Source organism: Pelobates fuscus, chromosome 13 (genome assembly GCF_036172605.1).
Source record: "Pelobates fuscus isolate aPelFus1 chromosome 13, aPelFus1.pri, whole genome shotgun sequence".
NCBI classification, from domain to species: Eukaryota; Metazoa; Chordata; class Amphibia; order Anura; family Pelobatidae; genus Pelobates; species Pelobates fuscus.
In genome coordinates this window covers 37027757-37046113 of record NC_086329.1, presented here as the reverse complement: position 1 = coordinate 37046113, position 18357 = coordinate 37027757, and the positions used below count along the sequence as shown (strand labels likewise).

Sequence of the window (18357 nt, the reverse complement as noted above, 5' to 3'; positions counted from 1 at the left end):
AGTAACCAATCCTTACCATCAAAGTAGTCTACAGAAAACCTCAAAAAGTCATAGAACAAAAAAAATAAAAATAGACCAGGAATCGCAGAGGACATCACAAGTCAAAAAGCTTTCAACACTCGCAATAACCTGTATGCAACTTACTCAAAATGCACTATTTCAGTTTGCAAATAAACACGTATTGTGCTCTATAATTCTCTTCATTATTCTGCGATCCTAATCGTTTTCTTCTGTCTGTTAAACAACAAAATATGTTTGTCATTACATCGTGCATTGTTCATGCTAGAGTCTAATAAATTAACACAATGCTTTCCAGAACATAAAAATATTCTGGTGGATTTTTTTCTTGTTTAACAAATAACTCCCAGGTAAGGGGTGGAATTTAGTGTACTTTTAATGAAAGATACATACATGTCTTGAATTAAGTGAAACTGCAGTAAATTTGCAAAATAAAATTAAAAAAATAAAATAAAAAACACAAGTAAAGTCCAATGTATGCAAGTTTAACAAATCATTGCCATCCAACGAGATGCCGTGAGACCTGGATCTTTACTTCCGACGTGGCATAAAGGGGAATGGCTGTGGTCTCTGTCTGAACTGTTGGCCTTCGAAGTGGCAGCAAAGTCATGATGAAGGGAGGAGGAGAGGGTCTCAGTCCATCATTGTGCTGCACTGCTTTTCTTATTTTTGCTTTTCTTGTCTTTCTTCTTAAGTCCATCCATGTTTGCACGAAGAAGGTTGGAATATGCCTGTGGGAGGGGGGAAAAAAACTAAACGATTATTATATTCAAATACACTTAAATTCAGATGTAGTCATTACAGAGGGAAATAAATATATATATCCCAAAATATTAGTGTATCCTCACAGACATATGCAACATGCTAGCGCCAGACAGCCAATGAAGGCATATCCCTTCCCCACATTTCTCCCTTTGGGTTGGTCATATAGTAAGGATTTACTTGTTGCTATAACCATTTAACAGTTTGCAAAAAGACATGATGAGCAAAATCAGGAAAAATATATAAACAATCATGAGAACTTCACCCTCTTAAAGAGGGGGTGTTGCCAACACACACACGTTGAAAACGTCCCTAAAAACACAAACATAATTTTCTCTTATTCATGAATAATGTGCTGGTTTAAGTGAAACATCCACTTAAAAATTCATAAAGAGGAACATCGAAAAAGCTGTATGATCTTCAGCTAAGTAGGAGTATTACAAGAGGTTTAATGTAAGACCTACAAACACTGTTTTAAGAACTGTATATTAAGCCTCAGTGTGATTATTAAGCAGACTCGGTCCCCTTAGGGGTGCTAATATATAATACATGCCAGATAGGTTACTAGGGCATTTAGATAAAGTCAGAGCCTTTGTTGTGTTTGTTTCCTTTGAGTTACTACTCAAAGAAAAAAAAGTGATTTTCAAGTTATCGCAGGAACAAGATACGCTTTTAGATATCATTAGCTTGTATCTTTTAAATAAGCATATTTATAGCACGTAACCACAATTGGTACATATTAGAACACTGCAGTGTCCAAAAATAAATAAATAAAGCAACCCTCTGTGTGTAGCAAATAGAATGTACGCAGTGTTTAAAATACCCCCTGATAGAGTCCTATGGTTATTGAAGAGCAGTATGGCAAAGCACAAAAGTTCATCTATACAAGTTGCACTATCTTGCGCTATAAAGTGAATTTCACTCTCCATTTGCAATAATTCACCCTCTAGTGTATAACGTTGCTAATTATATTACACATGAAATTATTTCCCCAAAAGAATCACATTCACAAGGGTCAGTTCAGTTAAAATGTGTTCAGAGAAAGGAAAATGTATGAACTTAAAACAGAACTTTGAACATATGTCTTTCTGGCTCTTAAAATAGGACTCATGATCTATCGCAAAAACGAGATCACCGCAGAGCTCTCACGGGTTCTACGGCTTCGTGTCTCTGCATGCCTCCAATTAAAAACATTCATTTCAATGTAATGAGTTGGCAGAATTCCTATATATTAATATTGCCAATCACAGTGGGTCTTTATTTACTAATAAATGGTAACTGATGAGTTCATAGTAAAGTCAGTATATTTGTGTCCCAGAACAGCCGCACTGTGTACACTGAAATATTACACACAATAGGTTAGGTAGAGAAACAGATTATCTAAATCTTATACGGCAAATAGCAATTCATGCCAATATAACAAGCTGCTGATGCAAGTTTGGAAGGTGGCTTTAGAATAGCGTTTACTCCGGTCAATGTAATATCATCTGACTGATGCAGTGCAAAGACACCACTGTTTCACCCCCTAAAAGAAAAGCAAAGGTGTCCAACTTGTGATCTATTTTCTAAACACCTAGGATCATATGTTCAAGTAAATCACCAAATAATACAACAATATAAAATGCAACATGTTTCATCCAGAGAACAGACGGCTTCGAGGGTAGCACAAGGCTATGGAAAGGGTTATTCCATAAACTGTGAATTGCCAGGGATCACCAAGGAATTTAAAATTTGGGTTAAAATAGCCGAACAAGGGGGCGGGACCTAACATCAAACATGGCTGGACGTGTTACTCTGGAGCTCCCAAGGAACCGAGGTACAGTTTCGCAATTATATATCATATTAGAGAGAGCCATATGAGGACTGATATTAATTTGTGCAGCTTACCAAGTCCAGAACAGGACGTCCCACCAAGCTGCAACCTGTTCGGACCTTAAGGTCTACTGGGATTGCAGTACCTGTGGAGGGGGAAGCGGACAATCTTCCCCGCTGCACGTGCCCCTCGAAGCCTCTTCCCCTTGTTATCCTGGTCCCCACTGGGTCAGCTTGAAACCGCTATAGCAGCCCCCCCCCTAATACCTCATAAGCAGTGTGGCACGACCAAAATGGCCGCTGCGCTGAAATCTCTGCACTGCTGAAAGGCCCCGGAGGGCCAGAACTGGAGAGACATATTCAGTGCAATCTGCCCGAAACTTTGGCACAGACTCGCCTGCCAAACCACTGGGCTTACCCCTGCTGCTGCACAGCCGATCCAAGAAGCAGTTTCAGATATTTGAGCCACTCTGAGCCAACTCAAAACCGCCATCTGTCTACACAGGGGGAATTCCAGAACCTGCATACCCTGAGGGCTCGTAACCTTGCCATTATCTATGTAGGGACCCACGGACGCCGGGTGTGTGCTTCCATCAAGGCTCTGCGGAGCTGAAGCACTGCAACTCATGTTATACTCAATGACTGGACACCCTACAAAGCCTACACCGTCTACTGACCGGGAAAGGAGAGAATATTGCAGGCAAAATGGTGGACTCTCAGACATGGCCAGCCTGCGGAGTTGGGTAATCAAGACGGGCAAAGGAATTTCACACTTAACCCCTTAAGGACACATGACGGATATATTCCGTCATGATTCCCTTTTATTCCAGAAGTTGTGTCCTTAAGGGGTTAAAAGCATGGATGCCCAGCTCTGCGAGATATATACAGAACATGCTATGTTTCTTTTAATCAAAAGTTTAAACACAGTGGTATTCCTGTATCAGTGTTTTAGGCCTATAGACACAGCCTGTTACGGTTTTAGAAATGCAATGCATAGCTGACACCTTCTGAGGATAGCTTGTTTAATATGCTTTAAGTAACACCTATTATGAGATAGTCATGCTTTTACACTGTTCTACACTTGTTTGCTGCTCTAGGCTCCTAAAAACATGCTGTTATCTTAAATGTCACCTCTATGTTTGCTTATGCTTGCTGCTGTCGTGGCACTGCAGGCTTGCTTGTTCCTGTGTGCACAACAAAAATGTAAAAAAAATAATAATAAATATAGCCAAACATGGAAGGTTCTCCAACACTTATTTTTGGCTTGCATTTGGATTTACCTGCTGAGTTCCCAACAATTTGGTGAATAACCCTGTGAGATGAAGTAACATAATGCTGGATATCTACGCAATCAGAATGCTTAATTAAGGTCAATTCCATATTGGTATTTATTTATTTTAATGTCTTGTTGAAAGACTACATTTACATTCTCACCCATCTCTGAACACAATAACCGAATTGGCCTCATACATAGCATCATTATTGTTACCTTGGTGTCCTGCAGTCGCAGCAGCACCACACACACATTTGTTTTAACAAGTCGTAAACGCACTTTAAATACGTTTAGATCATACACAGAACTAAAATGGACACAGGCACAGCTAATTACATCAGCTAATTACATACATTCGCCAGTTTTAAAAAGTGGAAAAACATACCATTTGGAACTTGTTAACTTCTTTTGAACTAACCTGCAATGAAAATAAATAAAAATAAAGTTATGAAGAGATCGAGTTGAAAAATGGCAAAGTAAGGGTCTAATTTACCGGAAATAAACTTACCACTGTACTGATTTTTCTCTTTCCATCAGTAGCCCTCAAAAGACATTTATTATCCGCTGGCTCAAAGGTCTCAGTGTGTCCCTTCCGAGGAACGGGTTTTGTTCGACCATCATCTTTGGGGCAACAATAAAAAAATTAGTTGTTATATATATATATATATATATATATATATATATATACACACACACACACACACACACACACACACACACACACCACATAGTACAAGAAAAATCAACTTTGGTTTTGGGTAGTTATCCCATTAACCATTCGATAATAGAAATAGTTTCAGAAGGAGTGGAAGAATTAAAGTAAAGCATAAGGTACAAAGAGGTCAAAGGAGGTTCATCAGGGCAGGGGGTGTTGGTGCCTCTGGACTAAGTTTGTCTAGACTCGTATCTAGAGGTGGGTCCCTCTGGAGTCGGACAGTGGGGGGTGGGGGTTGTGTTAGACCTGTCCGTCTGCTGTGTTATCTCAGGCTAGGTCGCTAGTGATCCATGGTTCCCACATTTTTTCGAATCGCGATGTAGATCCCCGGACTCTAGCAGTTAGGCTATCCATAAGATATACGTCTTTTATGTTTGATATAACCACGCTCACCTGGGGTGTTTCGGCCTTTAGCCATGTTTGGGCTAAGGCTCTCCTGGCTGCTAAAGTCACCTTTTGTATTAATTTTTGCTTCCTTTTTGTCCAATTATCTAGGGGGTCTATTAAGTAGGAACCTCCATGGGTTTAGGTCTGGTGCTCTGTGAAATATTTGTGAGAGCAGAGACTGGGTCTCTTTCCAGAAGCGTTGTACTTGGGGGCATTCCCACCACATGTGTAGGTAGGTGCCCTTCTGACCACAAGCCCCCTCCAGCAGTCGTCTGTCAGGGTCTTTCCCATTTGGCGCAATTTTACTGGCGTGGTATACCATCTGAGGGGTGTTTTATACGGCTGCTCCTGGAGAGACACACACATATAGACACCATGTATTGGCTTCCCATATTTCCCTCCATTCTACTCCCTCTAGTTCCTCCCTAGTTCTCTCTCCCACACGTCTGTGTAAGTGAGTGTGCCCCATTCCTTTGTCTCCGAACGAATATGAGCATATAGTTTGGAAATTAGCCCTGGCTGTGTGGTTTCGTTGAGGCACATTCTTTCAAAGAAGGACATGTGCCCTCTTGCTGCTTGTTGTAGGTGTGAGTGTTTCATATAGTCTTTGATTTGTATGTAACAGAAGAAGTCCGCCGGGGTGAGGTGCATAGTCGGTCGTTAATCATCGAAAGTGACTAGTGTGTTATTCCTGTACATATGGCATATTCTCTGTATTACCGCTGTTTCCAGGTTATCTCTTCCTACCATTCCCGGGGGGGGGGGGGGGGGGGGGAGGCTCTGTTTCTTAGTAAAGGTGTTAACGGTGTCGGGTTGGAGACTAGTTTAAATTTGTGGGCTGTGGCGTCCCATATTCTTATGGAATTCAGGATCGCCGGGCAGGTTGTGCGTGATATGGGTCTGTTTTCTTTTGGTACCCATATGTAATATTGGGGTAGGTCTGCACCCGTTAATATGGACTCTAGGTCCACCCACCTCCTTAAGTCTGGCGGGGTGTGCCACATTGCTACCTGCGCTAGTTGGGCTGCTATGTAGTAGTAATGTAAGTGTGGTAGGCCTAAGCCCCCCCTTTGTTTTTGCCACAACAGGAAGTTTCTTGTAATCCTATGTCTTTTGTTTTGCCAAATGAATTTTCCGATTGCTTGTTGTAGTGATGCAATGTCGGATTTAGTTATTTTGATAGGTAGGGCCTGGAATAGGAACAACACACTGGGCAGTATATACAAATATATATTTAACTGACAAAATTGAAAGTACATTTGTTTGTTTTTTTACGGAAAAATGAAAAAGAAAATAAAATATTGAAGATGGCCCTGCATTCAGATTTTTGGTTATATAATATTCTCCTCACGGGAAAAGTTCATTACTAAAATAAAAATTAAATTAAAATAAAGTGTCAGGCACCCGCTGTTGGAGTTTTATATGTGACGTAAGTGATAATGGGAGGGAGCTGGAGAGACATGGAGGCAAGCACCCGCTGTTGGAGAGGAGCCTGCCTGTGGGTAGGTGGAGTGAGCCAGGTAGTAAATGTGACAGGCACCCATTGTTCAAGCGATGTCTGTCACCATGTGGTTGGGGAAGAAATTAGTGTCACCGGCCAAGCTACACGAGGTCTGAGGGCTCTTTTTCACAATTATTAAGGCAGACACCCGATGTTCAAAGCAGTGCCTGCCTTAATAAGATCATTCAGACAGACAAGAGGAAGCAGGCTGGGGACAGAGAAAGAGGCACCTGGTGTTAAAAGGACACTATAGTCACCAGAACAACTACAGCTTATTGTATTTGTTATGTTAAATAGAATCATTGCCTTTAAAAGGACCACTCTAGGCACCCAGACCACTTCAGCTTAATGAAGTGGTCTGGGTGCCAGGTCCCTCTAGGATTAACCCTTTTTTATATAAACATAGCAGTTTCAGAGAAATTGCTATGTTTATACTGAGGGTTAATCCAGCCTCCAAAACCTCTAGTGGCTGTCTCATTGACAGCCGCTAGAGGCGCTTGCGTGCTTCTCACTGTGAAAATCACAGTGAGAGCACGCAAGCGTCCATAGGAAAGCATTGTAAATGCTTTCCTATGCGACCGGCTGAATGAGAGCGCGGCTCCTGCCGCGCATGCGCATTCAGCCGATTAAGTCGCAAGGAACAATGTGGAGGAGGAGGAAAGCTCCCCGCCCGGCGCTGGAGAAAGAAGTTTAACCCCTTCCTCCCCCCCAGAGCCCGGCGGGAGTGGGTCCCTGAGGGTGGGGGCACCCTCAGGGCACTCTAGTGCCAGGAAAACAAAGTATGTTTTCCTGGCACTAGAGTGGTCCTTTAAGCTTTTTGCAGTAAACACTATTTTCAGAGAAAATGCAGTCTTTAGTAGCCATCTAAATGAGTGGCCAGTGGAAGTATCACTAGGCTGTAATCTAGAGGTGCTTCCTGGTGCAGTGCTGCACACTAAGCAGTACTGCCATTCAGTGTCTCCACCCTTTGCATAGAGACACTGAACTTCCCTCATGGAGATGCATTAATTCAAAGCATCTTTATGAGGAGATGCCGATTGGCCAGGACAGAATTTGGCTTGTGCTGGCTCTGCCCCTGATCTGCCTCCTTGATCGTCTCCGCCAATCCTATGGACAAGCATTACGATTGGTTTACAGATTCCCTTTTGATGATGTCATCAGGTAGGTCAGAGGCAGCAGCAGACTTGAATAAAACTAAGATTTGACTATATTTAGGGAGGCAAGGGGGCTACATGGTGGTTTTAACACGGTTTCTTAAACTCTAAGCAACAAGAGGGGAATAACAAAGGAAACCACAGTACTAATAATAAGGACATAACACATTTTATCAAACAGACATCTTAAAAGGTGTATGTTTACACTAAAGTTAAAAACAACATACAAACACTGGCTTGTCTCTTATAGTTACGGTTCCCTAAAAGTTAACCCATGAATAACTAAGCATTTATAACTGGGCAGATTACTTGCAATATATGAATAAATATAGTGCTGTGATCTCAAGCAACATTGTGCTAGATAGCATGTATAACCTGATTGTTCCTTGTATTCTGTTACGCCTGACTATGTTTATTCTTGAACTTCTAATCAAAAAAAAAAAAAAGTGCGCTGTGTCCTGCAGTACTGAAACTTGTAATTATCTATGCACTTTCAAAAATAAAGAATTTAAAAAAAAAAAAAAACCATTAAAAAATAATAGTAGATATGTACAGGTTAATTATTATTTTGTTTTGTATTTGTAACAAAAACTGGTTGAGCGCTGCCCCCATGGACAGGCTTTTACTGATACACAAACATAAGTATACATTTTTTGTTCTTTACATAAACCATGACATTCAGAAAACAAACAAAAAAAAAAAAAAACACCTGTATGCACCATAACTATTTCATGTCACTGAAATGGCTATAATACTTGGAGTCCCCTGTCACTGTCCCTCCATTTAGTGTTAAACTAATAAATTAGGGTCTCTGGACACATGGCTAAAACAGAGATTACATACTTCATTCTAGCCATACAAATTCACACCAGCAATGGGTGCTGTGATTGGATGACAGTGTCAGCTGACAGTCTCAACCAATCATAGTCGCCTATAGCCGCTCAGCCTGATACTTTTTAATTAGACCAAGCAGCACAGTGGCACTGGCAGACACTATAACCACTTCAATGAGATAAAATAATTACAGTCCCTAAAGTGTCCTTTTAAGTATGTGCTTGCCTCCAAACATTATGTGTTGCATGTAACAACATATGCATAAGCTAATACCACATAATTTATACAGATCTCTTTTCACTCTATTTGTCCTGAAACACTGAAGTTGAAAATCACCATCAACATTACCTTGGAAAGAGAACACTAAGAGTTAGCGCTAATAAATCCAAATAAAGTAAGGTGAGTAAAAGCAGCACCCCTAAACAAGGGTTTCCTCAAAGCACTTGAAGGTAATCTGAGAAATACAAAAAAAGAGTTGGGCTGCGTCACAATATAATGATAAAGAATAGTCTTATCTCAGTATAGTCCCTGATAGAGCAAAGCCTTAATATATAGAATTGGAGTTCAATGTAGATCTCTGCAGTCAGGGGATAGTGATCCTTGCACTTTTCAATTGTCCGTATATATAGAAAGGGGCGAGAAGATATGGAAAAGATAATTGTGCAATAAGGTATAGATATGAAAATAATAGGGTTGCACTCACATTTAATGGAGCTTAAGCCAGCTCCTGTGTGTATAGCGTACAGCGGTACAATCCCCACGTATAGGATATATGGTGAGTGTTCTTAAAGATGGAGGTACCAAGGACGCAGAGAAAGGGGGAGATAAGAAATGGAAACCATAATAGTGCAGTATGTTATACAGGGTATGAGTAAAACAATAGGGTTACACTGACATTTGATAGAGCTTAAACCAGCTCTGGTGTGATTAGCGTACAGCGGTACAATCCCCACTTATAGGATATATGGTGCGCTAACTCTTAGTGTTCTCTTTCCATCCTTGTCCTTCTCTCCTTTTCCCTCTGGAGTTAGCTGCTTTTAAAACTATTTTCAGATCATGTCTATATTTGAATTTAGGAATAACTATACAATTGATATCAACAATGTATTTGACACAGAACCAAATAGCACTATCTACATAAGACAAACCAGTTTTGCCAACAAGAACCGTTTACCAAATTAGAAAAAGTTTTAAAGAACTGAAATTAAACTAAAATGGAAAATTGCCACACTAAAGAAATATATAGATGAACGTATAACCCTTAGAAGCCTGAGGCTATTTAATACACCAACCTCAGACTAGGAGGACATTGAGTTCATGGATGAATAGAACAAAAAGCTTGAAATTTGTACTTTTGGCTTTAACGGATCACTATAGGGTCAGGAACACAAACATGTATTCCTGACCCTATAGGGTTAAACACCACCATCTATCCCCCCTGGGCCCCTCATGCCTCCATAAATATAGTAAAAATCTTACTGTATTCAAACCTGAAGCTGTAACTCTGCATGCTGTTAGACTCAGAAAAACAGTCTGCTGACATCATCAGAAGTGGTAGCCTGATCCAATCACAGTGCTTCCCCATAGGACTGGCTGAGACTGACAAAGAGGCAGATCAGGGGCAGAGCCAGCATGATTCAAACACAGCCCTGGCCAATTAGAATATCCTCATAGAGATGAATTGAATCAATGAATCTCTATGAGGAAAGTTCAGTGTCTGCATGCAGATGGAGGAGACACAATGTTTGGATGCATTTTAGGCAGCCATGACCCAGGAAGGATCTCTAACAGCCATCTGAAGAGTGGCCAGTGAAGTTATCACTAGGATGTAATGTAAACACTGCATTTTCTCTGAAAAGACAGTGTTTACAGCAAAAAGCCTGAAGGTAATGATTCTACTCACCAGAACAAATTCAATAAGCTGTAGTTGTTCTGGTGACTATAGTGTCCCTTTAATGGAAACTCTTATAGTGGGGAAAAAAAAAGTAAAAAAAAATTCACTATTAGATACAGAAATTAATGTTTAAAAGCAGCTAACTCCAGAGGGAAAAAGGGAGAAGGACAAGAATGGAAAGAGAACACTAAGTTAGCGCACCATATAGCCTATAAGTGGGGATTGTACCGCTATACGCTAGTCACACCAGAGCTGGCGTAAGCTCTACCAAATGAGTAACCCTATTATTTTACTGTTTTACTCATACCCTGTGGAACATACTGCACTATTATTGTTTCCATTTCTTATCGCACCCTTTCTCTAGGTCCTTGATACCTCCATCTCCAAGAACACTCACCATATATCCTATAAGTGGGGATTGTACCGCTGTACGCTATATACACAGGAGCTGGCTTAAGCTCTATTGAATGTGAGTGTAACCCTATTATTTTACTGTCATATCTATACCGTGGGAAACTTATTACACCATTATCTTTTCCATCTCTTATCGCCCCTTTCTATATATACGGACAATTGAAAAGTGCAAGGATGGCGGGGCCTGACCGCGGAGCTGAATGGACGTGGGGCACCTCGGCTCCACGATGAAACACCAACATTCAGCCCAAAACTACCTTATCTCCCCCCCTAAAAAACACCCAACGGCTGTTGGAAGGCAGAGGGGAGCCGAGCTACAACTCTCGGAGGAACTATCGGCCCCGTCCTGCCGGCGATGCTAACTGTTGGGTGGACAGGATTGCGGCCTGCCGCGAGGCTCTGGCGGGAGAAGCGACCAATCTCCCGCGCTTAGTCCGGCGGGTCGTCCCACGCGACTACAGAGGGCCCCGATCTCCCCCCCCTGTGGGCCGGGGGGGTTATCCCGGACCCCACCGGGGAAGCAGTGACCTACTGGGGCAATCCGGGCGGTGAAACGATCAACAGGGACCGCGTGGAAAAATCCAAGATGGCCGCCGCTTCCATTAAAAGCCGGAGAACGTATTTGAAGGGCTCGGCACATACCTGCAATATTTGAGGCTCCATCCTCCACTATTATCAGCGGATCTGCGGGACACTGACCCTGCCTAAACTGGAGGCTTTATTCACACCCCTGGCCGGCACATACCGAAGCACTCAAGCAACCAGCGGGAAATGCCAGGGACTTGCTGATGGCCAGGATGCCAGCCGAGCCAGCGCAGCTGCAGGAGTAACTAAGATATATATAACTATGTGTGTAACTATACCTCTAGCAGAGCACTGTATATTGTTTAGTATAGCATACTCCTCTTATTACTCTCCTTGATTTTAAAACAATTGATAATATTACTGCTAACTTGCTAAAATTGCCTAAGCCTACATGACAGCTCAAACTAGCTAGCTCAGTGACTCGCTGCCCCCTGGTGGTCAATATTAAGCAGTGTGGAGAAATCTGCACCTGACACTCTTTCACATAAGCCTGAAACTTAAAAATCGTATCATACCTACTCAAATAAGCATGTATAGCTCAGCTATAAAGTTTTGTCAACATGTATCTAACCTGTTATACCTAAAAATTCAGAGGTGCTGTTTACTCTACCATGACTTTGTATAACACTATTGTTCAACCTCTTTTACCAAAAAATGTATGCACACCCAACTTGCCACAAAACTGCTATGATATGTCTATGAAACTCGAGCCTGTCAATGCTGTTGTGGCGACACAGGCACTGTTGTAACTACCTCCATACCAAAAATAAATAAAAAGAAAAAAAAAAAGAAAAAAAAAGAAAAGTGCAAGGATCACTATCCCCTGACTTCAGAGATCTACATTGAACTCCAATTCTATATATTAAGGCTTTGCTCTATCCGGGACTATACTGAGATAAGCCTATTCTTTATCATTATATTGTGGCGCAGCCCAACTCTGTTTTTTGTATCAACATTACCTTGTATTTGGGAATTATCACAATATTTGTACAGCACCAAGCACCTCTCAACAACTACATTAAAAAATACAAAAAACAGAGCACCCACTTCAGAGACAATATGACGGACTTGGGACAACAAGACACATTTGCCATGATGCTTACTACTTAATCCCATACAAAATCGGCTATACAAAGATACATTCCCTCAACTGGCTTCCAGCTTTCTATCTTGTCACCCAAACCTTCAGCAAAAACTGCATGCTTGGACGAGAATGGTTCACAATTTCCTCTGAACATATCTCCACCCCCAAATTACACAAACATCACACGATTTTCTAGAGTTGAATAAATGACACAGAGGTAAAGCTGAAGGTATATAATAAAAAAAAAAAAACACCCCCCCAAAAAAAACAACCCAAAACACACTTATACATTTGTTGGCACAATGAGTGGATTACACTACATGCTCTATAAAGTGACAAGAGAGGCATTTGAGACAAGACAGCTTCACCCTAAAATGCTGAATCTGACAACCCTACTTTTTCCTCTCAGGAGTTTAAGAACTATTAAAAGAAATAATTCAGCTCATAACATGATGGGGATATGACTAGCCAAGGGTCACAACAGCAGTAATCACTAGGCTGCATAGAACCATATCCACATCTCCATTCAATCATACAGGATAGAACCCACACATGCAAAATATATTATTAGACAAGCCACCGGGTGACAGTTATACATACACTTCTTCAAAGTGATATAAACGCTTCCCGTTGTTCTACACTTCTGGAACAATCGCGTCAATTCAGTGAGAAACTGTCATGGGAGAGAAAAAAATTCCAGCATTAGTCACTGTATATATGCACAAATTAATCTTGACATTACAACAGGGCTTGAGAAATTTGTTTGGAATCTAGGAGCGAGCTAAAAAAGATAGGAGCCAGTCACTTTCAATAAGAAAAGGCAATTATTAAAGGGACACTATAGTCACCAGAACCACTACAGCTTGATGTAGTTGTTCTGGTGTCTATAGCCTGTCCCTGCAGGCTTTTCAGTAAAAAAGGCAGTGTTTACATTGCTGCTTAGTAACACCTCTAGTGACAGTCACTCAGACGGTCACTAGAGTCCCGGGTCACTGCTGCACCATGTGCAGCACCCACGTTCAGTGTCTCCAAGCTCTGCATTGATTAATTTAATGGATTGGCACATTTGTTGCGCATGCACAAAATCCTCCCAATGCTTTCCTAAGGGAATGCATTGGTTTAGCTGAGATCATAAAGATTGCTAATCCCAGCCATGGAAGTGGGACCAGCCGCGGCCAATCTGGCACGGCGTGGGAAAAAAGGTGAGTAAAATCACCTTACTCATGCAATCGGAAGGGGGAGGTACCTAAACGCAAACACACACCGACAGGCGCACACACACTCACTCTGACTCTCCATATTCTACAGGGCGGCCGGCCGCCTCCGACGGCTATATACCACGCGACGGCTGCCACATTAACTAAAGAGCCGGCAGTGAATCAGACTATCCTGCATTACTTACTCGGGTAAGATGCCAAGCCATGATAAAATGGCTTGACAAATTACTCTGGGAAGGCTTCAGGGCATTCCTGGCACCACAACCACCAGTTACAAGTTATACTCAAACAGTGCCAACATAGTGTGACAGATTATACCTCTCCCCATACCAACACAGTAGGCTGTAGTGATTATAGTGTTCAGGGATTTTTAGAAACAAAACAACAACATTAGCATATTCAAGTCATTTATGTAGCCCTAATTACTAGACGATAGGTCGCCACGGTGGAAATTTTGGCATGGTGCCTGTGATTTGTGAAAGGTTCCCTCCAAGGCGGGTTGACGGCAGTGCATACTGTAGGCTGTGAGCTCCCTGCTTTACTTACTCGTGCGCCGCTTATTGGGGCCTGAATATGAGGTCACCCCAGCATCATTAAGATGCGCTCGAAGGTAGAAGAGCATGGAGATCATAGCGTCCTCGCCATCTGCCTACAGTACACGCAGCTGGCCATCCTCCTCCACAAGCCACCTGCCCACTGGACTCCAGGGAAAGTTGATCCACTCCAGCTCTCCCAAAGGTAGGAAGGCTGGGTGGAATAAGACGGAATTAAAGCTTCTGTGTCAGAGAGCGGGTAAGTTTAGGTGACCAGCTACCTTCGACAACAAAAGGAATGGTGTTTTTACTCCACTTTTTTGCCAGGCTGTGCCAGTCTCCCTGCAGCTTGCCCCGTCTCTAGGTCTCTAGGTCTGAAATCATCATGCTTATTAATCTCATACAATCCAATGCTTTCCCATAGGAAAGAATTGGGAAGCTATTGCACCAGCAAGGCAAATTGTTTCATCAATCAGCATCCCCTCATCAAGATGCATCTCTATTGGGAATGTTCAGCGCATCCATGCAGAGCGTAGAGACCCTGAATGTAGGTGTAGATAAGAATCACTTTAGTGGCCGTCTGAGTGACTGCCACTAGAGGTGTTGTAAGGCAGTAATATTAACACTGCCTTTTCTCTGTAAAGGCAATATTTACATTGAAAAGCCTGCAGAGACAGGCTATTGACAACAGAACCACTACATTAAGCTGTAGTTGTCCTGGTGACTATAGTAACCCTTCAAGAATTCTTCTATTTTTGTTGTTAAAAATAATGCTTTGTGGGGGCGGGGCCTGGACATCATGGCGGCTGGACGTGCATCGTGTGAGCTCCGAGCTCAATTCCAGTAACTAGCCTGATTACCGCACGCCAGCCAGCTAAAACCCCAACTATCAGACTCACCTACTTCTGGAGTTAGCTAAGGAACCCCGGGTGTACTACCCGCGGGTGCACGGCACATCGGACGGAGGTCAGTGGAGTGAGGCCTAGTGCGGGTGCCAGACGGGTGGTGCGGCCGACCCCCTGTTCGGTGCGACACTGGGACCTCCCAAGCTTGTCTCTCAGCCCTGTTCCCCCCCCCTTTGGACCGGTGGGGGTCATCCCGGTCTACCCTGGCCTGCATCCTGCTCAAGCGACACAAATCAACCTATTCCACTAAAACTACGGCTCAGCAGACATACAAAATGGCGTCTCGACACACCCAGCGGGACTTAGACACCCAGCAACCCGAGGCAGCGCATCTCACACCAGCACAGCTAACAAAAAGCAGGCTGGACATAATTTTCGACCGCTTCTGGGCAGCGCTGGAGGTACGCCAAGCGGCAGCAAGGCAACAGCACCAAGAGGACGACCAGGAGGCTGAGGGCCCGGTGGTGGGGGGGCCCCCTCCGATCACACTCACCTCCACAGCACACAAAACCCACACTAAGGGATCACCCCGGCCGAAGGCCACCAGGGGTGGAGCCCTATGGCATCATCCACGCAGACGGAGGATCACCCGCAGTCGGCGGCTATCTACCACTAGGACCTCCTGTCTACCCCCTACAAGGGAGAACTGGGACCCCAGGAGCCCCCATGTCCGTGACAAGAAGATGCTGGCCTGCGGACCGGCCTGGGGCGGGAGGGATGCCCATCAGAGCCTCTGGAGTACCGCGACCCCCCTAGCCCCCAATGCTCAAGACTTCAGGTTCCCATCTTCGGGCATAGGCTGAACACAAGCGTGCGGCTTAAAGCAGTACCACCATTATGAGACAGACTACAAACAGCAATTGTCACTGGTGGGACTTTCACACGCTACCAACACAAGCCGACCACCCTGAGTTCCCCATATGCATACAATGGCGGCTGCCAGATATGTATATTTATTTTATGTCTATGCTTTTCTTATTTGTGTTTTCTTGTTTAGAGTTTTATATACGAATAGGTCATGACGCTATTCAGTCCCCTGTCGTACATACTAGCATGATGCAAATCTGTGTGTGTTTCTATGTCTGAATATAGATGCAGAGCCTGTGGTCTTCAACCTATGTAAACCACCCAGGGATAGGAACACCTTGCTACAGTTTTAACTTCCAACTGAGTCTTAAACTAAAGTGTTTACTGTGTAACCTATCTGTTTAATCTAGAAGCAGAACAATTCTGTATGTTTCTGCCTAGCATCTGACACAGCATATTAACCTACTACGTGGAAAACAAAAGCGATGTTTTTATATGTTATGTTTTCAAACTCTCTAAGCAATGTATATCATTAATGATCATATCCTTACCTAAAAATTGTGTGCAAGATCTCATGTCTACCCCTATGTTTAAAACTGTGCCTAACGTGCTAGAGGACTGCCTTTGGGGTACCTCTTAAGCAACTGTTATAACTGTGCGCACTTCAAAAATAAAGAATTAAAAAAAAAAAATAAAAAAAAAAAATAATGCTTTGTAAAATTAAAAAAGAAAACTGGCGGGGGGCAGTGCCAGGAATATATCTTTGTATACCTAAAACTAAAGTGCCCCATTTTATTTATTTTCAATTAAACTTTTGTGTCCTTTAACTACATAGACGGTCTTCCATAGCACGCAGTGCATCAATTCTACAGGCTGCTGGGCACTTATTTCATATCATGCATGGGTACTGCGGGACATCAATTCTCTAACACGCAGAGTGCCAAATCCATAACCCCGTGGGGCGCCAATTTTATAACCAGCAGAGTGCCAAATCCATACCACCATGAGGCGCCAATTCCATAACCCGCGGGGCACCAAATCCACACCCCGCGGGGCGCCAATTCGAAAACCCGCAGAGTGCCAAATCCATACCCCGTGGGACGCCAATTCTATAACCCGCGGAGTGCCAAATCCATACCCCATGGGGTGCCAATTCTATAACCCACAGAGTGTCAAATCAATACCCCGTGAGGCGCCAATTCTATAACCTGCAGAGTGTCAAATCCATACCCCGTGGGGTGCCAATTCTATAACCCGCGGAGTGCCAAATCCATACCCTGTGCGGTGTCAATTCTATAACCCACAGAGTGCCAAGTCTATAACCAACAGGGTGCCTAATCCATACTCCGTGGGGTGCCAAATCCATACCCCGTGGGATGCCAATTCTATAACCTGCAGAGTGCCAAATCCATCCCCATGGGGTGCCAATTTTATAACCCGCGGAGTGCCAAATCCATACCCGTGGGGTGCCAATTCTATAACCCACAGAGTGTCAAATCAATACCCCGTGAGGCGCCAATTCTATAACCTGCAGAGTGTCAAATCCATACCCCGTGGGGTGCCAATTCTATAACCCGCGGGAGTGCCAAATCCATACCCCGTGCGGTGCCAATTCTATAACCCACAGAGTGCCAAATCCATACTCCGTGGAGTGCCAATTCTATAACCCACAGGGTGCCTAATCCATACTCCGTGGGGTGCCAAATCCATACCCCGTGGGGTGCCAATTCTATAACCCGCGGAGTGCCAAATCCATCCCCATGGGGTGCCAATTCTATAACCCGCGGAGTGCCAAATCCCTCCCCGTGGGTGCCAATTCTATACCCTGCCTGGCTGTATTTTCCATGCAATGTCCACCAGTATGAAAGAGGTAATACAGGTACAGGAATACATGCTGGTACCAGTAACATTAGGGATGTAAGTCCCAGGGTCAGCAGTGAATAGTATCCCAGTATGACCCACTACCATAACAACCTGCCTCCCAATCCCCCATGGTAACACTGCAGTCACCTGCTCAATCTATGTCCTGGCTGCCAATCACTGCCAGGGTATAATAGGACTCATATCACACCATACCGACCATTCTTCCTGGTATCCCATTCCCACACGTATCTCAATGCCGCCCGCGTTCCTCACCTGCTCGCTTTCCAGTAGAACCATGTTTCCACAGAGATGAGCTCAGCACAAGCCGACACCGGAAATACGATCCCGGAAATACCAGCGACAGCTGACAGTGGATGTTCATAGAGATCATAAACAATAGAGTTCTCCAGCAGCGCCACCTGCGGCTCGGAGTGGTATAGCAGCTGCAGTTTTAAATAAAATAGTGATACACAGCCACAGTTCTAATGATCAAATAAGGCCACATAGCCATAGCTCTAATAATGCTTAATGGAAATAATATTTTTTGTAAGGTTTCTAAAATATAGGATTTAAGATGAGATCTGTGTTTTTACTCACTC

General features: G+C 43.3%; 1 protein-coding gene across 1 annotated transcript; it reads right to left on the bottom strand.

Annotated features, from left to right (window-relative positions):
• Positions 1–376: 376 nt before the first annotated feature.
• Positions 377–18117, bottom strand: SRP14 (signal recognition particle 14). Its single transcript, XM_063440443.1, has 5 exons — positions 18032–18117; positions 13034–13106; positions 4374–4486; positions 4251–4283; positions 377–749 (listed from the first exon to the last, which is right to left on the bottom strand). The coding sequence occupies exons 1-5, from the start codon at positions 18053–18055 to the stop codon at positions 660–662; spliced, it is 333 nt and encodes a 110-aa protein (XP_063296513.1). The 5' UTR covers positions 18056–18117; the 3' UTR covers positions 377–659.
• Positions 18118–18357: the final 240 nt, after the last annotated feature.